Source organism: Diabrotica virgifera, chromosome 3 (assembly GCF_917563875.1).
Source record: "Diabrotica virgifera virgifera chromosome 3, PGI_DIABVI_V3a".
In the NCBI taxonomy this organism is placed as follows: domain Eukaryota; kingdom Metazoa; phylum Arthropoda; class Insecta; order Coleoptera; family Chrysomelidae; genus Diabrotica; species Diabrotica virgifera.
Genome location: NC_065445.1, coordinates 63,275,761 through 63,299,721, shown reverse-complemented (window position 1 = coordinate 63,299,721; position 23,961 = coordinate 63,275,761). Strand labels below are relative to the sequence as shown.

General features: G+C 33.1%; 1 protein-coding gene across 4 annotated transcripts in view; it reads right to left on the bottom strand.

Annotated features, from left to right (window-relative positions):
* The window catches only part of LOC114336229 (DENN domain-containing protein 1A), a 150,899-nt gene that overhangs the window by 21,008 nt on the left and 105,930 nt on the right, over nt 1–23,961 (bottom strand). For all 4 annotated transcript variants that reach the window (XM_050645117.1, XM_050645118.1, XM_050645120.1 and 1 more), the window contains exons 11-12: nt 23,154–23,383; nt 6,702–6,861 (exon numbers count right to left, since the gene is read on the bottom strand). In XM_050645117.1, the coding sequence (XP_050501074.1) occupies nt 6,702–6,861; nt 23,154–23,383 (390 nt within the window). The remainder of the gene's footprint in view (nt 1–6,701; nt 6,862–23,153; nt 23,384–23,961) is intronic.

The following is a 23,961-nucleotide window of genomic DNA, read 5'->3' as shown; positions in this document are numbered from 1 at the left end:
TTGTAGCAAATAATGAATGGGTTGCATGTGTGAGTCCATACTATTGTAGTAAAGAAAAGAGAGACGTTCTCACAAACAATTTATTTTACAACTGACGACCGGTTTCGCTGTCTACACTTTGCACAGCATCTTCAGGTCCCGTTTAAAGTAAAATTAAATGCTACAAACAACAAAAAACCAGAGTTAGTTAAGTGGTCTGGTTTAAATCAAAAGTTAATGATCAAGCCAATATCAAAGTACATATGGATACACATAAATACCCACATGTACGTACGTATGGTGTGTAACCCTCACACTCACATAAATGCACGCATTCATATGTAGTGGTAACAAAAGTATATCAAGTATAAGATATATACTTACTTTCCGGTATAAGGGAGGAATATAGTAGTATTCAATATCATACTTTTTCTCTGCACTTTGCTAAAGGGATGGTTGGTAGAGGGATAGATTTGAATGTAATATTAACAAAACATTGGCAGAATCTTGAGGGGATTAGTAAGAAACACGACATTAAACCGAGAAACGAAAAATTGTTAGTTATATATAAAGTGATGTTATTTTTAATTAATTGTGTAGATTTTATTTATATAGGATTAAATCTATATAAATGATTAATCCTATAGAAATAAAATCTACACAATTAATTAAAAATAACATCTTTATATATAACTTACAATTTTTCGTTTCTCTGTTTAACCTTCCGATGACCAACCTTTTTTTGTTACACGGATGACCAAGGGGGGAAAATGACCCAGGTCAAAAATGTCAAAAATGACAATTAACAAAAAAATGAAGTTTTTTTTAATTTCTTTTTATGGCATGGACTTTATGTCATTCAGCCAGTCACAACATGAGTATTAGTGTCATGTGTAGTGTGTATGTTGAGTAAGTATCTTGTTACTTTGCAAAGTCGACGTCATTAGCGTAAAACTACTTGGAATTACACATAATAGACGCTATTTTACTAAACATCAACTTCAGAAAATATTTTTTATTCGTAAAACATAGGGATTTTTTTTTATTTCAAAATATGAGGATATCTAGAATGATATTAAAATCAAATAAAAAAATAATGAGTTAAAAATTGAAAATACTTTTGAATTTATTAAAGAAAAACATACGCTGGGGTCACAATTTCCCCCGCTTGGTCATCCGAAGGTTAATGTCGTGTTTCTTACTAATTGCCTCAAGATCCTGCCAATGTTTTGTTAATATTACATTCAAATCTATCCCTCTACCAACCATCCCTTTAGCAAAGTGCAGAGAAAAAGTATGATATTGAATACTACTATATTCTTCCCTTATACCGGAAAGTAAGTATATATCTTATACTTGACATACTTTTGTTACCACTACATATGAATGCGTGCATGTATGTGAGTGTGAGGTTTACACACCATACGTACGTACAGGGTTATTCACCCCTGTAAACTGCTTTATTTACAGAATTAGAAAAAAATGTAAAATACAAAAGTTATTCGATTTTTAAATTATGATTTTTTGACATATATATCGTACTAGTGAAGTCATCCATTTGGGCGTGATGACGTAATCGACTATTTTTTTAAATGGGAATAGGGGTCGAGTGCTAGCTCATTTGAAAGGTTATTCAATTCCCTATTCAATAATATGAATATTAACATGATTAATTATACAGGGTGTCCAAAAAAATTTTTTAATTAAATTAATTGACACAAAAAGAAGAATGTATGTAATTTATTTAATTCAAAATACATTCTACTGCTGTCAGAAAACAGAAATAAATGTTTATTGAACAAATAAACATTACTTTTCACTTAAACTCAATGTTTATTTGTGCAATAAACTTTTATTTCTGTTTTCTAACAGCAGTAAAATGTATTTTAAATTAAATAAATTACATACATTCTTCTTTTTGTGTCAATTAGTTTAATTTAAAAAAAAAACATTTTTGGACACCCTGTATAAATAATTATCTTAATGTTTATATTACTGAATAGAGAGTTGAATTACCTTTCAAATGAGCTAGCACACGACCCCTATTCGCATTTAAAAAAATAGTCGATTACGTCATCACGCCCAGATAGGTGACGTCACTAGTATGTTATATATGTCAAAAAATCATGTTTTAAAAATCGAATCATTTTTGTATTTTACATTTTTTTCTAATTCTGTAAATAAAGGAGTTTACAGGGGGGTCAAAATTTAGTGAATAACCCTGTACATGTGGGTATTTATGTGTATGCATTAATATATGTACTTTGATATTGGCTTGATCATTAACTTTTGATTTAAACCAGACGACTTAACTAACTCTGGTTTTTTGTTGTTTGTAGCATTTAATTTTACTTTAACCGGGACCTGAAGAAGCTGTGCAAAGTGTAGACAGCGAAACCGGTCGTCAGTTGTAAAATAAATTGTTTGTGAGAACGTCGCTCTTTTCTTTATTTGTAGCAAATTTCTAATAATGTAACATTAACACAAAATTAATAGCAATACTTTAAATAATCCTGTGTTTTTGTAAAAGACATAAATATAAAGCATACCCATACAAACGTCCTCCAAATCGCGAGAGAGTAGCATATATCCTACAATCATAGTTAACGGTCCGATAATGATAGCCAACCTTCAGTAATGGGTAGACTAATGAAAAAGACATGTATCGTGTATATTGTTTTCAAATACACGAAGATGATTTTATACCAACGAATATAGGTTACCGCTTATCAAGACGATTTCTGTTTCAAAAGTAAATGGATAAGGCTTATAACCCAGTCGATAGAGGCGCTGATAATTTAATTGTTTGTGACATATTATTCGTATGAAATATTCTACGTATATCCACTGTCACGTAACTTGCATACTGAAGAGCTAACAAATTTGTAGCGAAATTAATGAAATAGTCTGATTTTGCTTCTAACATTTTAACACTTTTTTACGGCAACATTGTAAAAAATTAGTACTTAGTATTTCCTCCTTTAGATCTAGTGATAGTCTGCATCCCTTTAGGTATGCGTCGCAGAAAGTCTTGAAGGGTTTCTTGCGGAAGTCGATACCATTCCTCCTGTGCAGAAATTGTTAATTCTGCAATTGAGTTTGAAGCCGGATTTCTTGCTCGTATACGTTGTTTTAGGATGTATCATACATGTTCTATGGGATTTGCATCAGAACTCATTGGTGGCTAGTCTACAGCCTCAATCCCAACATCCCCAAGATATTATATGACTGTTCTTGCGGCTTTTACACGGACATTATTATGCATTAGCACAATGCTATCATACCCAATGAAGCCGGCATACGGAAAAACATGCTCTTCGAGGATGCTGAATATACAGGGTGTCCCCGAAAATAGTGCATTCCTTTAAGGTATGGATATAATATAAAATGTAGAACAAAAAAGTCCTGTAACATTTTTTTCTAAAGTTAACCGTTTCCAAAAAAAATTACATTGTTCTCCATATAAGCGAACTTTTATTTTCATAAAATTTAAAAATTTGGCATCACTGTACAAGAACTGTTAGTGATTTAGGTTATTGACACCAGAAAAATGTAGGGCAGACAGGTACACCTGCAAAATAATTATACCCTCCCATGTTTGAAAATAACAAAACAAGAATTTGTTTGTTTGTTTAGGATGAAGACAGGGCTTAATGTAAATACTAAAGGCTAATGCTGCAACTATTTTTGAATTGTGATTGTCTATGTTTAGATTTTTGTATACATACATAGTTGTCAGATTTCAATTTGCACACCAAAATGTATTTTGGTTTTTTGGCCAAACGGTTGAATTTAGAAAAAAATGTTATAAGACTTTTTTGCTCTACATGGTACCTTCTACCTATACCTTTAAGGAACCCACTATTTTCGGGGACACCCTGTATATCATTCATTCGAATATTCACCTTAATGAGCTCCGTACGATTTTCCCAACTAACGCCACCCCAAAGCATAATGGAACCGCCACCAAAGCTAACATTTTGTATAAGATTACATTCAGCCAGACGTTCCCGAGACCTTCGTATATTCGACCACGTCCGTCTGGCTTCCATAATTGTATCCTTGTTTCCTCCGTGAAAAGAACTATTCCCATTGATGTTCGTTCCAGTTAACGTGGGCTCTTGCACATTTCAACCGTTGGGTTTTGTGCCTCGAGAAAAGCCGTGGAATTCTGGTCGGCCGTTCAGGATTAAAACCAACCTCTTTAAGTCTTATGGTCACTGTTTTGACACTTACTTGTCACAATGTGATATGATCTACACGTGGGTTCAGTTGGCTGCTCGTGCCAGAACAACACGTGAGCAGTGTTTCGAATAAGAGCCAATATGATTCTTTTAAATTAAGGGCCGGTTGTTCGAACGCTAATCAAAAATGGAATCAACTGATCATTATCAAATATTTAATTACTGTCACCAACTGGCAATGTCAACTTTGTTTGGGTTGCTGAAAACATAATTGATTACAATTATGAGATTTATTAATCAATTATGTTAATAATAATTGTTATCAACTAAAAAGGGATAGTTCCCTAGGTTGGCCGTATACCATACAGTTAAAAACAGTAAAAACCACTTCTATGTAATAGCTATATTTATTAATAATTTTAAAAAATCACAATGGATTGAATAAAATATGTCCAAATCAGTACGTTTTCGGACCTATCAGTCCATCATCAGTGAATTCAAATACTGGCTAAATAGCCCCAGAACCAAACAATGGTTGAAATTATAATTCAATCTACATTATGTTGAAGTAATATTGATCAGGCTAAACGCCGATGTTAAAAGATATAACCTCCGGGAACATGGTAAAACTCTATCAAGACACTTAATCAACCATCTTAGGCCAACGTTGACTACCAAGTCACTTGGTAGTCAAAGTTGGCCTAAGATTTAAGTTTCTTGATAGAGTTTCACCATGTTCCCGGAGGTTATATCTTTTAAGGGGATGGGTACGTATTTTCAGCTGCAATGGTATTTAGATGGGGATTAATTTTTTTTGAATCCTGAGAAAACTAATAAGTATTTTTGAAAAATTTAAACGCAGAATGAAAGATTACGTTCTTACCGAGGGCCGAAAATCCCCGAAAACTTCTATAATGTTTATTTTAATAAGTTACAGGGGTGAAAAACTAAGAGAAAATGTAGTGTGATTTTTAATTTCAAATATCTCATTCAAAAGAAACTTTTTATATATTCTAAGGGACTTTCGGCCCTCGATAATAATTTAGTCTTTCATTATGTGTTTAAATTTTTTAAAAATATTTATTAGTTTTTTCAGCATTCGAAAAAAAAAATGGACACCATGTCCGTGGTGATATTTTCCGAATCGAACATTCGCTATCTTTGTCATACAACGCACCGAGTCAAATAGAATATAGACAGTGACAGTTTTAAATATTTGACATGGCATCGGGAGTATTTTGAGTTATTGATTAAATAATATTGATAGTGTATTTGGTAAATAATTGATTTAAGACGTGAACTTAATAAAAAGTTATTTATTGTTTATTATTTGTGGAAAATCCAAGCAGAGGATACATCAGGATATATTCTGTGGTACAAGTATTTTGTTGTTAAAGATGTTCAAAATTGTAAGTGTTCCACAGTAACAATATATTATTAAAAAATCACTTTAACACTTTTCACAAATAAGTATTAGTTTTTGTTGTACATATAAATTATTACAATCACTGAATACATAGTTAGTGAACAAATTATCACATTTATTAACTATATTAATGAATTAATGATTTGCAATTATACAAATAACAGTTATCCAAGAACATTCAAAAGCCATCTCTTTAAAGTCAATGATGACATTGTCAAGTAGAATGACATTCTAGTAATGTTTACACATCCATACCAGTGTGAATTTTACTACACGTAATTTGCCGCGGAAAAACAGAAAAAGTAGGGATAGCCGTAAAATATTTGCGAATTATGTACCGATGGCCATAACATCGGCGTTTAGCCTGATCAATATTACTTCAACATAATGTAGATTGAATTATAATTTCAACCATTGTTTGGTTCTGGGGCTATTTAGCAAGTATTTGAATTCACTGATGATGGACTGATAGGTCCGAAAACGTTCTGAATTTCACAAATTTTATTCAATCCATTGGGATTTTTTAAAATTTTTAATAAATATACCTATTACATAGAAGTGGTTTTTACTTCATGTTACGAGTTTAATAATTGTTATGTTAATTAATAATTAATTAATCAATCAATTATGTTAATTATCATAATGATAATTAACATAATTGATTACAATCAACTGATTGACGTACGAATTAGGTGTGTTGTTATTTGATGGTTGTTAAGAGGACTTAATTATAATCAACTTCTTGATTAGCCTTCGAACAACCGGCCCCTAATGTAATAACATCATCATTGTGTCGTTTTGATTTTAATCTCTTCAAAACGGAATTTAAATACCATTTTGTGTAAGGCTTCTATGGAAGAATTCAAGTTTTCAGTGACGATAGTGTAATAGGACCGAAGACGTTTTGAAAAATGGTAGCCCGTTTGGAAGTTTTCATTATTTTAACGTTTTTTAACAAAGACATATACCAATTACGTTGGAAGTTTTTTTATTTCATTGTATAATATTCTTAATTACTAGCTTTTATAGACAAAATGAAACACTACTAAAGCAGAAAATTAAAGCATGAATTCGACCAATGCCCCACCTTATTCCACCCAAAAACTACTTACAGATCTGTCGACCGGTGGCGTGTCGAGTCGAAACTGTAACAAGTCTTCCATCTCATTAATTAAATCGATCTGAGGTATCTCGACGGGACTTCCGCTGCGAGGGCTATCGATAACATCAGGTGACATCGGTTGAGAACTAGGACTAAGTGGACTGTAAGATCTAATAAAATAAAAATGGGTATATTAAAATGATAACTAATAGCAGTGTTTACCGTTTTAAAAATTAGTAAATCAGTGCAGTCGTCAAAGATTTGACCTCTAAAAATCATACTCTGAATTTTACTGAGAATATTAATTTTGGGGCCCAAAAATGATGCAAAAAAGTTTGCCACTCTTACGTAAGAGGGAAACGAAAGACATACATTTACCAAATATCTGTACGCTGTAGAAAAAATTATTCACACAAGAAATGTAGCTGAGATAATTTTGGAAATTTCGTTTTTGAGTTTTGACATCAAATATGAGAAATTTTAAAAATACATAAAAAACGCTGAATTTAAACTTTCACACTACAAACGATTTTAAACGTTTAAAACGATTCTTTTCAATTGCATAAGTACGTTTTTCGAAATTAAAAAACTTCAGCTACAAATTCCACCTTAGGGCGAAGCCCCAGTAGTGCGTTGCGTTGTCGTAGCGTCGTTTTCATATATTTTTTCACAATTTCTTAATGCTATCAAAGGAGATATTCAGAATCTTCTATAGTTTCTAGGTTTATTTCAGTGGTGGCGTAATAATAGTAACAAAACACGTTAAAAATGATATAAAAACAAAACTACGCAACGCAACGCATTAATGGGGCTTCATAAGAATTGTAAAATTCATCATATCTCATAAGAATTGTAAAAAATGACAAAAATCGCATAACGTTTATTTATTTAACAGCTTTATAGTCTGGGCAGATTACCGGAAAACAGGCTCTTTTTGGGAAAAGTTATTTACCAGCAATTTTATTGCTGGAATCGAGTCTTATGATTGTATATATTAATAATATATGTAGGTATTCAAAGTCCGCAGATAGTGTGCTATTTTTTTATACACAAATTAGTGCTCTTAAATCGTGTTTTTTTCAATTATTGCTCTGTAACTCCGAAGATTTTAACTTTACACCAAAAACACTCAAATAAAAATTCACCGTAATTTAATTCTGCATAGAGACGTGTTTTTTCCGATTTACTTCGACGAAAATTTTCTCCGGAAAATGCAGGTTTTTCTAACAAAATCTTTAATTTTCTAACGTATACCGATTTTGAACTTTGAAATTCTATTTTCTTTAACTTAATTTTTGATTAAGATTTTGGTATTTTTGGTATGTCACGCGTAATACAGATTGTTTTTGTTATTATAATATACGTTATGAGTATCTTGGAGGTATGAAAATTTGTATGTAGAAACAGGACCGAAATAAAAAGTAATTGTTAAAAAATTACCATCATATTGTTTATACATAACTTCGTCGTACATGCCGGTCAATTTTGACCGGTTGTATCTCAGGAACCACTCATCGCAATTAAACTTTTTTCATTTGAAAGAAGCGTCCTTTACAATACCGTTTTCCTAATTTAATTTAATCTATTAGTTGCCGAGATTTTCAATTTGTTTATAAGCCAAAAAATTGTTTAAAACTTTAAAACATTCATGAGACCGCTAAAATAGTCCAATTTCAATTCTGTAAAGTATGTTAGATATATATAGTACCCTTTTATACGAAAATCATTGTTATTCTGATGAATTATAATTATTGTGGTTATTATTGCGACCGTAAATTGTTAATTAACAGTTTAATTGTTGCTAAACTATTCGCTTAATTTCCACCGGCTTTTGGTAATATAATCTATACCAAAAAAGCTTTTTTATGTCACCAAGTTATTTAATTGACGTCGACTTTGCAAAGTAACAAGACACTTACTCAACACACACACTACATATTACACCTGAGTTAGTGATAAGTTATACAATTACCTGGCTAAAGGTTCTAGTTATAAACCAAGGCCAGAATCAGAGAAAAAAAAAGTTATTTAGTTATTGATAAACAATTACTTTCCTAATATTTTATATACAGAGTGGGCCAAATAAAAGGAGCCACCCCGATATTTGGCAGTATTTATTAGATTTTAAGAAAATAAAAAAACAGGTCAATTTTTGATCTAAGGGGGACACATTTTTACGATACAATCATCTGTCATTTGTCAACTCCCTCCCTTCCACTTCCCCCACCCCTTATTTTTAAATAGGGAATAGGGGTCGTGTGCTAGCTCATTTGAAAGGTTATTCAATTCTCTATTCAGTAATATCAACATCGAGTTAAAAATGTATACAGGGTGTCCAAGAAAAATTATTTTGAATTAAATCAATTGACACAAAAAGAAGAATGTATGTAATTTATTTAACTCAGAACACATTCTACTGCTGACAGAAAGCAGAAAAAAATGTTTTTTGATAAATAGACACTGCTTTTTGCTTAATTTTAATGTTCAAGCTTCCACCCATCTGCCTCTTGGTAGGTTGAATATTGAATTTAAGCAACAAACAGTATTTATTTATCAAATAAACATTGTTTTCTGTTTTTTATCAGCAGTAGAATGTATTCTGAGTTAAATAAATTACATACATTCTTCTTTTTGTGTCAATTAATTTAATTTAAAATAATTTTTGTTGGACACCCTGTCTAAATTTTTATGTCAATGTTGATATTACTGAATAGAGAATTGAATAACCTTTCAAATGAGCTAGCACACGCCCCCTATTCCCTATTTAAAAATAAGGGGTGGGGGAAGTGGAAGGGAGGGAGTTAACAAATGACAGATGTTTGTACCGTAAAAATGTGTCCCCCTTAGATCAAAAATTGACCTGTTTTTTTATTTTCTTAAAATCCAATAAATACTGCCAAATATCGGGGTGGCTCCTTTTATTTGGCCCACTCTGTATATAATATATAATGTTCTTGAACTCCTAAGTGGAGCATAGAGCTTCAGTGAAAACGCGCCATCGAGTTCTATTTTCCGCTAGGGCCTTCACCTCATTCCAAGACTTTCCTTGACTTCTTATCTCGTCCATGATGGATCTTCTCCAAGTTTGTGCTGGGCGACCTCTTTTTCTTTTTCCTTGGGGATTCCACTCTAGGGCAGTTTTTGCAATACTGGAACTATCTTTTCGGAGTGTGTGACCTATCCACCCCCACTTTCTGGATTTTATTTCATTTTCTACCCTATTTTGTTGGGTCAGGTGTAGCAGATCTTCGTTTCTGATGGTGTTTGGCCAGAAAATACGCACAATTCTTCGTAGACATTTGTTAACAAAGACCTGCAATTTGTCTGTAAGGGATTTTGTCACTTTCCAGGTTTCACATCCATAGAGTAGAACAGATATAACATTTGACTGGAATATTCGGATCTTTGTCCTTGTAGTATATTCCCCAGACCTCCAAACAGGGTTAAGCATGCTGAATGCTTGTTGAGCTTTTCGTATCCTCATACCAATATCGTTTTCTGTACCTCCGCTTTCTGTTATGACACTTCCAAGGTACGTGAAGTTTTCCACATTTTCAATCTGCATGTTGTCAATATTAAATAGCGTGTTGTTCCTTGCGTTTATTCTCATGGATTTGGTTTTACTAATATTGATTTTTAAACCTATTTTATTGGCCTCGGTGGATAGTGTTTCCAATTGGTCGGCCACATCCTGGAACCTTTGTCCTAACAGGCAGATATCGTCGGCGTATTCCAGATCACTTAGGCGTGTGGTTAACGTCCATCGTATCCCTTTTGTGTCTAAGTCTAGTTTGGAGATAACATAGTCTAGAGCTATGTTAAACAGAAACGGAGAAAGCACACATCCCTGTCTGACTCCAGTAAGTACGTCAAATTCGTCACTGTTGATCCCATTGTGTGTCACGCTGCACGTCGCCTCAGTGTACAGTGACTTTATAATCGAAACTATTTTATGTGGAACGTTTCTTAGCTCTAAAATTTTCCATATAGCAGCATGAGATAGGCTGTCAAAGGCACGTTCAAAATCAACAAAAACCATGTATAGAGGTGTGTTCCATTCAACCGATTGTTCCATTATTACCCTCACAGTATTAATGTGATCTATGCAGGAAGATTCTGGTCTAAAACCTGCTTGATTTGCTCGAAATTCAATCTTATTTGTTAATCTTTTATGTACGATGGTCGTAAAAATTTTATTTATGACGGTAAGCAAGGTTATTCCTCTCCAATTTTTACACAGTGTGAGGTTGCCCTTTTTTGGAAGCTTAATAATGTTACCTTTTTTCCAGCCCGCTGGAATGCGGTTTGTTTCCCACACCTCTCGGACTATGGGGAGCAAAAGTTCAGCGGTTAGATGCGGGTCAGTTTTAAGTAGTTCGGTAGCAATGTTATCGATTCCCGGGGACCTGTTATTTCTCAGAGATTTGATAGCTGTTATTATCTCCGTTTTGGAAGGGGACTCGCAAGATATATGCAAGTCTATATTCTGAGCGTGTTCAACAATTTCATCTGCGTTATTCCTGGGCGTGCCTAGCATCTCCTGAAAGTGCTCTTTCCATCTCTCTACTTGGTCATCCGTTGTAGTAAGTAATTCACCTGTCTTGGATCTTACAGTGTTCGAACAGTTAGGCCCATTTTTTGTTAATCGTCTAGTAATTTGATACAGCTCTCTAGTCCTGTTGTGTTGTGCAGCTGTTTCTGCTTGTTTTGCCAGTTCTTCAGCCCACCTTCTTTTGTCTCTTCTTGCATTTCTTTTAACTGCTTTATTTAGTGTTTTATATTCTTGTTGTCGGTTCGTGCTTTCTTCTACAGTTCCTGCTTGCAAGATATCTTTTTTTCGTTGTTTTCTTTCCTTGATAAGATTACAAGTTTCATCTGATTTCCTTTCTATCTTTCTCTTTTTTACCCAGTTTGTCTTCAGCTATTTCTGTCAGAATATTTGCCAAGTCTTCCCAGCTATTTACTTCACGTTCTCTTGTTTTTACTTCAAGCTCCTCCCTAAACATGTGTTTTCCTGGGAGCGTTTTTAATTTGTTTGGATTATATGTGGGTCTGTTGGTATTTCCTGTGGTTTTGTTTTTTGCCATCTTGATTTTAATGGTACCAATTAACAGATGGTGGTCACTTGCGATGTCTGCTCCTCTTTTATTTCGTACATCAAGAAGGGATGATCTCCATCTTTTTGATATGGCGACGTGGTCTATTTGATTTTCTCTTGTATGACCAGGTGCAGTCCATGCTACCTTGTGAATATTTTTATGTGGGAAGATGGTTCCACCAATAACTAAACGATGATTGGAGCAAAAATCTGTAAAGCGCTCTCCATTTTTTCATTCATCACTCCCAGGCCATGTTTGCCCATTACGGTTTCTAAATTAATATTGTCTTCTCCAACTTTAGCGTTCATATCGCCCATCACTATTAAGATATCGCCTTTGTTTACTTGTTGGGTCGTTTGTTCTAGTTGTTCGTAGTTCCTAATATTTTAGTTGAAAATAAAAGATTTTGTTGGGAAAGCCGGATTTTCCGACGAAAATTTTCGTCGAAGCACATCGAAAAAAAAAAATCTCTAAGCAGAATTAAATTACGGTGAATTTCTATTTGGGTGTTTTTGGTGTAAAGTTAAAAGCTTCGGAGTTACATAGCAATACAAAAGACAAAATGCAAACATTGCTTACGAAAGCTACACTCTTAACCTTTAAAAATAATTATGATTTTTGCCAATAAGACACTCTGAATCAAAAGATGTCGAATTTTTACCGTCGAGTTGATACAAATTTTATCAAAAGAATCGATTTAGCGCGCGTAACCGACATTCAAAATCGCCGGTCGCTTCAAGCGTTGTTTCTACACAAAAAGTGCTAATAAATATTTTTGTTCAAAATTATTTTAGCTAACTTTCTTGTTTGAACCATTTTTTTCTACGTTAGGATTGGCAAATTTTTTTGTATCTTTTTTGGGGTTGCGAAGGTGACATTCTCAGCAAAATTCAGCTTGTTCGCATGATTTTTAGAAGTTCAGTGGCATTTTCGTCTCTGACGACTGGAATTAAATTATTACAGATATATTAGTCGAGGAAAAGAAGCTGGAAAAATGGCAAAACCTCGCAATTTTTTCGTCCAGTATCGATTTGTACAAAAATTTGGGATTAGGCTCATTTCACCCTCTAGTTCATTTTCTATATTGAGCCGTTGTACGCTTTTGGTTTTTTTAAGGGTGAAAACCACCCCTAATTGTAAAAAATTATAAAATAACATTTTAAACTTTAATATTGTCAACATTTGCTTCTTATTAGTTACATAATGATTTTTTATGCTTTAAGATATAATATAATATTTCAACCCTTAAAACCACCCTTGTTGAAGCTATATATAAAAAGTTTACTTATCCTAAAAGAATAATTTCGGCTTGCATCAATTTACATAAAAATTTGGGGTTAGGATCATCTTACTCCGTATTTCATATTCTATATCATGCTCAAGGGCGTTGATTATTTTTAGGGGTGTAAACTACCCCTTATTGTCAAAAATTATATAAAAACATTGTAAACTTTAATATGGGTAAAATTTGGTTTTGACTAGTTAAAAAATGATTGTTTTATGCTTTAGGATATAATATAATATTTCAACCCTTACAAACCACCCTTATCAACATTGAAATTTTTATAAGTAGATCATTTAATAAATCTATAGAGAAAAAAGTAGAATTAAAGAATTACAAAAACATTTATTTACACAAAAATACGAATTTACAAATATGTAAAAATACACATACAAATAGTTTTTTAGTCATCATCCAGTATACGAACCGGTTCTGTGGTATTATATACATTGAAAATGTCCTATAAGGGGACTATTCGAATTTTTCAAAAAAAAAATAAGTTTTATAAACATGCCTGCTTCATTTCTTGGCGATAAAAAGTTTTTTCAATAATGGTTTTGTAGGATTTTTGAAGAGCTATAAGACTATGTAAATTAAATTCCGTAAGATCCCTTAATTTTTAATTGAGGTGGGTTTAAAGGGCTCGAATAAGGGGGTACTTACTCGGTAATAGATGTTTTAAATAGCTATATCTCGCTAACTGTTCACTGTAATGAAAATCTATGTATAAGAAAAGTTTAGCAATTAATAAAGCTACAATTTAGTAGTCTATCAGTTTTTTCGTATCTCCAGTATTTTCGGAGATATTTTGAAGAAAATGATAAAAACTGCGAACTTGCAAAAAATCAATTTTTCTTTAAACTCCAATTTTTCTAAAATTAGGTCTTTTAACTAGGTCAAACTTCTTGGGTGTATTAACAATATAAATATAAAAGAAACTACAGGAAGCCTAAAACCAATTTTTAATTACGAGGGTAGTTAGGGGGTTGTTTTTACTGTTTTTTCGTAGAGAAAAACAGGTACCGACTTCTTTTTTTGATCATAAGTTGTTCAATTTCTATGCTAGAAACTTTTTATTATTATTTTTTTAAAGACCTTATTGCATGCTTGAAAAAATATCAAATAAGGTTTTCTGGTAAATGCAAAGTTTTCCCGTTATTTGGATTTGATTATTTCAAATTATGCATTGACGAAAAAAGCTAATCTTTAACATGCCGTATATCGGTTAAAATATACAATTTTGATATCCACAGTTTTTTTGATTAAATGCATTTTTTTCGAGTTATTCTCAAAAAACCTTCTAAAAAAGTCGATTTTTCCGTCAGAAAACTGTTACTTTCAACCACGAATAACTCGAAAAATATTACTTTTACGAAGAAAATGTAAAAAACATTTTTTTCTTAGAATTATATTTTACACCAATTTGTATGGTTAAAATGTAATAAAAAATTCCCACCCCCGAGATATGGTGGCAACCACCCCCAAGGTTTTAGCGTACAGCGGCATGATATAGAAAATGATCCTTGGACTATTCCCTACCTTCTGTGAAAATTGCAAGTAAATCCATGTTGGACGAAAAAATTGCGAGCCAAATTGCTTCATTTCCTCGACTATATGTAGTACTTAAATTTTTACGCTTGAATGTCCATGCCTATCTAGTAAGAACCAATAGACGATGCAGCACAGCAAAGATGTAAATTTTTGTGTATGATGAGTCGGCAATCAGTAAATGGTTTACTGGTCTAGTAACTTACATCACATTTTTTCACCTAGATATACTACTGTACTCGCAGTTTATCTATTTTTTCTAAAAGCACATGAAAAGTGACTTAAATTAGTCAAAATTAATAAAAAATTAACAGAATACAAATAAAAAAACTTAAATAATTACAAAGTATTCGACGATTGCATGTAATCTAATCGTAATTTATTTTTACGGATATGCTGTATGATAACATCAAAAAAGAACACTAGTAGAAAACCAAAGATATATGAAATATGACATGACTCCCAGAAAGGGCGTGGAAGATGATAAGGAGACAAAAAACAGAAATGAATGAATTTGTACAGATAGATAACATTACGGAGGAACAATGGACTGAGCATTTCACGAAATTATATGGAGAAGGAGAAGAAGAGAAGAGAGAAAGAAACATGAACGAAATTCACGATAGAGTACTAATATCAGAAGAAGAGCTACAAGAACGAATAAAAAATTAAAAAATAGAAAATCAACTGGTCCTTATAAGATAAACAATGAACTACTAAAATGTGGAGGAGGAACACTATTCAAATGGCTCCTAAAACTATTCGTCGATATAGTAAACATCGGAGTAATACCAGCGGAATTATATATCGGAAGAAAGAAAAAATCCTGGCTCCGAAATATCAGAGATTGGACCCACACGACAGGAAATGACTTAATTCATCAAGCCCAGAACAGAGAGAAATTTGCTATATTGATCACCAACCTCAATCGAGAAGGCACTTAAGAGGAGGAGGATCAGCGAAATGGAAGGAAAGTCCCCTGCTACTGATACTTAAAAAGGAAGACTCGAAAAATCCTGAAAATCACTGAAAGCCATTAGTCTGAAGAATAGTACATTAAAATTGTTGACGGCAGTCATCAGATAAAATCGAGGAAAAAGCGAACATGGCAGATGAACAACAAGGCTTCCGGAAGAACCGCAGCACAATAGACGCAATTTTTATTATCAGACAAATAATAGAAAAGTCTATTGCATATGCAAAACCAGCATACATGTGCTTTGTAGATTTAAAAAGTGCTTTTGACAGGGTGATGCGAAATGACATCTTAAATTTGTTACAAGCTGAACAAATAGACCATCATATAATAAGGATAATTAATGAAATTAATAAGAACAACAAGATCAGAGTTATAATGTCAACAGGAGAAACAGAATGCATAGACCCAAGTGAGGAATCCGCCAAGGAGACTCGATCAGCACATTATTAATCAATATGGTGATGAATCAAATAACTCACAAAGTAAGAAAACGACATGGATACCACATGGGAGCGCATAAACGTACAGTATGCTATGCCGATGATGCAGTACTAATTGCTGATAACGAGGATGACCTACAAAGGCAGCTCCACACCTTCAATATCACAGCAACTTAATATGACAATATCAGTAGAAAAAACTAAATGTACAGTAATCAGTAAAGAGCCGCGTAGATGCAAAATAGAAATAGACGGCAAAATTGTAGAACAAGTAATGAAATTCAATTACCTATAAGTAGAAATCACTAATGACAGGAATATAAGAACACAGACCACAAGGCAAGCAGCAAAAGCAGCAAGAGTAAGTGGTTGCATCCGAGAAATAATATGGAGAAACAAATATCTGACCACGGAAAGCAAAATGATAGTATACAAGACAACAGTAAGACCAATTCTAACATATGCAGCGGAGACAAGGACCGATACAAGAAAGACGAAACAACAAATCAACAATATCGAAATGAAAGTATTAAGATCAATAGCGGGCATATCATTAAGAGACAGACAAATCAACAGAAGTATACGCAAACAATGCAAAAATCAAAATATTAACAGGTGGATAAAAACATGAAAAAAAAAACTGGAAGGAACATGTAAACCGAATGGAACCAAATAGATTAACGAACATCTGTAAAAACAACAAACCGTATAGAAGAAGACCCGTTGGGAGGCCGCCGAAAAGGTGGAAAGATAATGTACAGTCAACAACAATTGAAACAAAATAAGAGGCAGACAAACAGGAGTAATCCTAGTCGCACGAAGAAGAAAAAGATGAAGAGTATGCTGTTCGACTACATAGAAGCACTACAAAAAACCAAACAGCTGGGGCAAAACTCAATGAAAATAAATAACTATTTATTTTTCAATAGCGGAGGAGAAAATAGAATGTTAGGCATAGGCTTTGAAAGATCCAATTGTTTACTTTAAACTAATTTCAAAGAGAATATGCTTAATAAGAATAAGGGGAAAATACAAAAAAAGGATATAATAAAAAATACACAAAAAATATACAAAAAAATCCACAAGGAAAGAAAAGTTTTCCTGTAGTTGGCTGTATACCATCAATCACAAAAATTGGAATAAATCCTTTGTAAAAGGTATAAAATTTATTAAAATCCCTAAAGGGCTACATCAGAACAAAACGTTTTCGATTTTATTACAAAATCATCATCAGTGTAAGACAGTCTGGATGCTAGCTGAGCCACCAAAGAAATATAGGGGTAATAACCCTTCAAATATAAAATGTATGCTTTACAGATGCATATTTACTTAAAATGCCTTGTGATGGGCAAAAGGCAACAGGAATAATGCCCTAAGGTAAGGTATTTAAATTCCCAACATGTGGGATGCCAAAAAATTGAGTTTACATTTCATACAAAAAAATATAAAAATATACACTAAGAAAAATTAACTCACCACCTTAAAAATGGGATATTTTTGATGTCTCGTATTTCCTAAACCTGTTGTCCGATTTTAGTGATTTTTTAATAAAGTTTAGGTTTCTTTTTGCATAGTTCTTTTTAGTCAAATGGAGCTATATAGGTCCTAGACCTCGGCTCCTTTTTCTTCTTTAATAATAATAATAATAATATGTTATAGCCTTAGTCTTTAAGAATATTGATGTGGTAAAAGTGTTGCTGGACAAGTAAATGTCATTGTATACCGGGTGTAACAATCATACTGTGTTTTTTCCTCAAAGTTCGGAACACTTTGTGGAATATTTCAGCATATACACAATATTGAAATTAAAACTTAATTGTAGCCTTAGGCTTTCTTAACACTTTGCTTTTTGATTCATTCGCTTGGATAATAAAAAAGTTAGGTACCGTAAAATGGGGTTACTTTGACCGCTGGGGTGAATTTGACCGAAAACAGAAACATATCTATTGTGATATACTTCAGCCACCCTGTATAATTTTTAAAATGATTTTTAACAATTCAAATTTATAAATATCTAAGAATTCATTTTTAATTAAAAAAAAAAGAATTAATATTCCAAGGGTTGCTAAATCCACCGATATAACGAATTAAGAAAAAATGGTTTAAAGAACGGTCAAATTAACCCCACTTACAAGAAAAATAATTTTACAGGCAAAATGCATATACGGTCAACTTCCCCCCAGATGGGGTGACCAAAGGCATTTTTTATTTTTTTTTTCTAAGTCATGATTATTTTCTTGTAATTATAATCTAAGCTACTGAAAGTAGACGCCTAAACCCATAACATATTTGCATATAGAAAAGTATAGCAAAATTTAAAATATGATTTTTATAGGATTAAAGTACAAAATCGGTCAAAGTCACCCCATTTTACGGTACTTTAACAACTAGCAACTTTCTTCCTCAATACAGGGTGTTTCTAAGTAAGTGCTCCAAACTTTAGGGGGTAATTCTGCATGAAAAATAATGACCGTTTGCTTTATAAACATATGACCGCAAATGTTTCGTTTCCGAGATACGGGATGTTGATTTTTTTCTTACACACTGACGACTTATTTATTGCTCTAAAACCGGTTGAGATATGCAAATGAAATTTGGTAAGTTTTAAGAGGTAGTTACTGCGCATTTTTGACATACAATTAAGAATTTTATATTCACCATTGGCGTGCATACGGGTAATATGACCGGGTAATATGAGCCGTATGCATGAAAATGGTGAATATAAAATTTTTAATAGTATGTCAAAAAATGCGCAATATTTACTTCTTAAAACCTACTAAATTTAATTTGCATATCACAACCGGTTTTAGAGCAATAAATAAATCATCAGTTTGTAAGAAAAAATTCAACATCACGTATCTCAAAAACGAAGCATGGACATATGGCTATAAAGAAAACGGTCATTATTTTTTCATGCAGAATTACCCCTTAAAGCTAGTCGCACTTACTTAGAAGCATCATGTATTGATGAAGAACGTTGCTAGTTGTTAAAGTACCTAACTCTTTTATTATCTAACACAAGCAAATGAATCAAAAAGAAAAATGTTAAGAAAGCCTAAGGCTACAGTTGAGTTTTAATTTCAATATTTTATATACGCTAGAATATTCCACAGGGTGTTCCAAACTTTGAGGAAAAAACACACTATCATTGTTACACTCCGTATACAATGACACTTACCTGTTTAGCAACAATATTATTACACCGATATTCCTGAAGAATAAAGCTATAACATACTAACAAAATCACTCAAATCGGACAACAGGTTTAGAAAATTCGAAACATCAAAAATCTCCCATTTTTAATGTGGTGCGTTAATTTTGATGCTTAGTGTACAATAAAAATACATGTTCCAACTGAAGAGAAAAACCTAGAAATAAAGGAAGACTTCTAGAAATAGATACAGTTTTCGAAAATATTTCCAAATAGCAAGTGAAAATAGTATTAGTGCTAGGTGATGCTAATGCAAAAACAGTGAAGACATAAAGTAATGAACGAAAATGATCACTTCTGAATAGATTTCGCAAAAGAAAGAAATATGATCATTGTGAGCAAATACTTCCAATACAAAAGAATGTACAAAGGAACATGGAGATGGGAAAAACGTAAACCAATGTATATGTTACAGTTCAAGTTGATTCTCAGTTAGAGTTGACTCCAACTGAAACGAGCAGTAAAAGTTGATTTTAAAAATTTAAATCAACTTTTACTAGTTGGAGTTGACTCTTCCTGGATCGATTCAGTAAATGTTGATTATACGAGAATCTCAAGTGCATTTTTAATAAGTGTGTGTTTCTTTGTTTTGACCGTTTCAACTACTACTTATTAGTATAGTCTGTAACGTCGCCCCCGTTAGGTAAATTATTCTGATTCGATCTTTTGCACAAACTTACTCAAAGAAATATGTACATCCGTATAACAATCCTTATAACAAATACACAGGGTGTCACGCAGTACCGCGGTCGAAAAATTGTTTAACCAATTTTTGTTAACCAAATTCACAAAAATAATTTTTATCTACTCTATCTCATATTATGTAAAACAGCGGCTCTCAATCTGTGGTACATGTACCACTGGTTGTACATATAACTATTTGCGGTGGTACACAAAACACACAAAAACTTAAAATAGTAGTACATAGTAAATCTTGATTATACAATCTAAAAATATAGAAATACAATAAAATAAACTTTAGATGGTACATGACTCATAAAGATTGAGAACCGCTGATGTAAAGGTTTTATTGTGTGAAAATTGTAAATATAGATAGCAGTACATGAAGAAGTGTGTCTGAAGTAACAATGTATTTTAAATGGGTTTTACTTTTTCTCACTGTTTTTTAGCACACTGTCATATAATTAAACATCCTTAACTTTCGCCTTCGGGAGGAAATCAGACACGCCCTTGCAACGGCAACTGAAATGCTCACAAAACAGCGACCACGGAAGCAAAGATGGATGACAGAGGAAATATTGGATTTAATGGATGAAAGAAGAAAATGAATATTACCATCCTTGGATTATAAGCTTTCATTTGACACATCATTTGTCATATCGGAAAAGAAATGAAAGGCAGAATTTACAAATCAGTCATCAGAACAATAATGACATACGCGGCAGAAACACAACCCGACACAGAGAGGACAAAAAGATTGCTCGAAACAGCCGAGATGAAAACCCTTCGAAAAATCGATAGTAAGACTCTATGGGACAGAGCTAGAAGTACAGATATACGACGAAGATGCAAGGTGGATAACATTAATAACTGGGTAAGAAACAGAAGAATAGAATAGAATGTAGTCAGGACAGCGAGAGACGGTTCCCCAATAGGAGGACGTTCAGTGGGAAGACCACGAAAACGATGGAACGACAACTTACTAGAGGCACATTGAAAAAACAGACAAAGTAATGTCTATACAAAAAGAAAAAGAAGAAGATTTGCCATTCTACCTGTTATAATGACGGAAGAGTTATATTCGCGGACGGACGGATAGACAGCCTAGGTTAAATTTGTCACCTTTAGTACCATCCTTGGATATTAATCTTTCCTTTGACACCTCATTTGTCATTCTACCTATTATAATTAACGAGGAGTTATACTCGCTGTCGGACAGATGGTACTAGGCAGTACCGTGGTCGAAAAATTGTTTAATAGTTATTTATGTACCAAGCCAGTAAAGTGGCTCTTTATCGAACGAGTCTGATATTACGAGCAGAGGAAGCGAAGCGAGCAACAGACGCGTTCGATAAAGAGTATTGAGGTGGTGCGTACAAAATTGTATCGTCAATCATAAAAAACATTAACACTTACTTACAACTTTGAGGAAATTTTTTTAATTTTAGACGAAATAAAAAATTCGTATGACAGTAATGACAGTAATGACAGATGACTTTTGCACGATGGCCGGTTTTGATGTTTAATCGATAGTTATCAAATCAATATTGTATACCTACCTAATTACTAAATCTGTAAAGTTTTGATTTATTTTGTATGAATATAATTGCGAAACACTACAGAATTTTACTTTTTGACATAAATTTTATTAATAATAAGATAAATTTTGTACAATATTTTTAATAATTAAAGTAAATAAATTTTAATTTCACTCAAATAAATAATCGATTGCTGCCATTGACCACTTACATTCAATCTCGGTTAATTTGATTAATAATCGCGGCGGGTAAAGTAACATTCTTCTTTCAATACAACCAAGTGATACTTTACTGCCGAAAATAAGGGGAAATGAGTACAATAATGAATGATTTTAGTGACGTTTGGCGATAAACAATGATTTTAAACAAATTCGCAAAAATAATTTTTTCACTTCATACAAATTTTTTTTAGATCCTTTGGGCCTTTTTTTCTCTAAAATTGACTGTTGTTGAGTTATTAGCGACTTAAAATTTGAAAATCGCCAAAATAACCATTTTCAATGTTTAATAACTCGGTTAAAGATAATTATTGTGAAAGTCGAGCGAGCGGCCGTGGAGTAACGGCATAATCGCTGGCCTCATACGCCAGTGCACGTGGGTTCGAGCCCAGCCAAAGACAAACCATTTTCATTTCCAATAATGACACGGGCCGTCTCACCGTGCCTCGGAGAGCACGTTAAGCCGTAGGTCCCCCTGGGCTAGTGTACATCGACACTAGTTACTTGAAACAGGGTTAAAGGTGTAATTGGCGCCGGAACTGTCCGAAAGGCAAAAATGCCATACGATATTATATATTATGAAAGTCAGAAACTAAAAAAAAATCAAAGATTAAAGCTAATTAAAGCTAAAAAAGCAAAGATATTATTTTTAATTATCAACAATGAGCGCTAACCGTGTATTGAGGCGGCCGTCAATGTGAGTGCGAGTGAGATTCACCATTGGACGGCTGGAATGGTGCATCTCTTTAGCACTCACCATTGACGGCCGCCTAATACGCACTTAGCGCTCATTGTTAATAATTAAAGATAAAGCTTAGCAAAAATTTCTGCTGGATCTTGTAGAGGGGGCTATAAACTTGGTCACTTTCTGACTTTCATAATAATGGATTTTAACAGAGTTATTAAGCCTTGAAAATGGCTATTTTCGCATTTTTCAAATTTTAAATCGCGTATAACTCGACAACAATCAATTTTAGAGAAAAATCACAAAATACCTTTTGTGAAGTGAAAAAATTATTTTTGTGAATTTGTCTAAAAAAAATTGTTTAAACAATTTATCGATCAAGGTACTGCCTGGCACCCAGTAGATTTGTTATAAGGACCTCTTTTTGAGTAAGTTTGTGCAAAAAATTCGAATCGGAGTAATTTACCTAACGGGGGCGACGATACAGACTAGACTAATTTGAACATATTCAATAACATTTAATTTCTAGAATCGGCTGTTTGTGTGGATCAGAATCAACTTTTACTAAATGGCATTGGGAAGAGTATACTTTTCCTAGTTGGAGTCTACTTTTTCTAGTAAATGTTGAATATAAATCTTCATTTTATATTTATAATCAACTTTTACTGAAACCAGCCGTTAGAGTTGACTCCAACTAGTTGGAGTCAACTCCAACTGGATAATCAACTTGAACTGTAACATATATACCAATGTATATCATGTTCGTGATATATATACAAACCTTTGCATAGCTGAGTTTTTAAGAGCTAAAGCTGCATCTTTGCGGTAAGTGGCCACAGGTGCACTGAAACCGGCAATAGTACTCCGCTTCCCAGTGGGAGAATTGGGGGCAGATCGATGTTTGTCGCCTCGTTCAAGGCCGTTTTCTAGTTGAAGTGGACTTGGGTTGTCTTTAAGTTTCGATCGCAATCCTTTGTAGGCACTTTTTACTCCCTTGCCACCATCTTTCACCTGAAATTTATAGTGATTTTAATTTATCCATGGTTCAAAATAACGGATGGTTCAAAAATGGAAGGAAAAGTTGGATATGCTATATATTACCCACAAAAAAGTATAAAAATAAACAACAGATTACCTGACAAAAAGAACTCAATTATGATATATTTACAGACTGACAAAGCATTGTAAATAAATTGAAATATAATATACATAATTTTGCAGAAAATTATATCATCAGTGACATCATAGCAATGAAAAGTGAAGCTTTGAAATCGGGCAAAAATATAATATTGTGCTGGATAAAAGCACACATTGGTATAAAAAAACAACGAAATAGTAGATAATCTGGCTAAAAAATCAACAATGAAGGAATCCGCTCTGCAAACCTATCAACTTCCTATGGGAGACATAATTTCTATTATCAGTATCAAACGGACGAAATGGCAGGAACAATACAACAATTCAGACAAAGGAAAGTATTACAAAAAAATCCAGCCTACACTTCCCATCAAGACATGGTTTAATCAAGTTTCCATCAGAGGCTTTATCAAAACTATTTGTCGAATAAGAAGTAATCACTGTCTGACTCC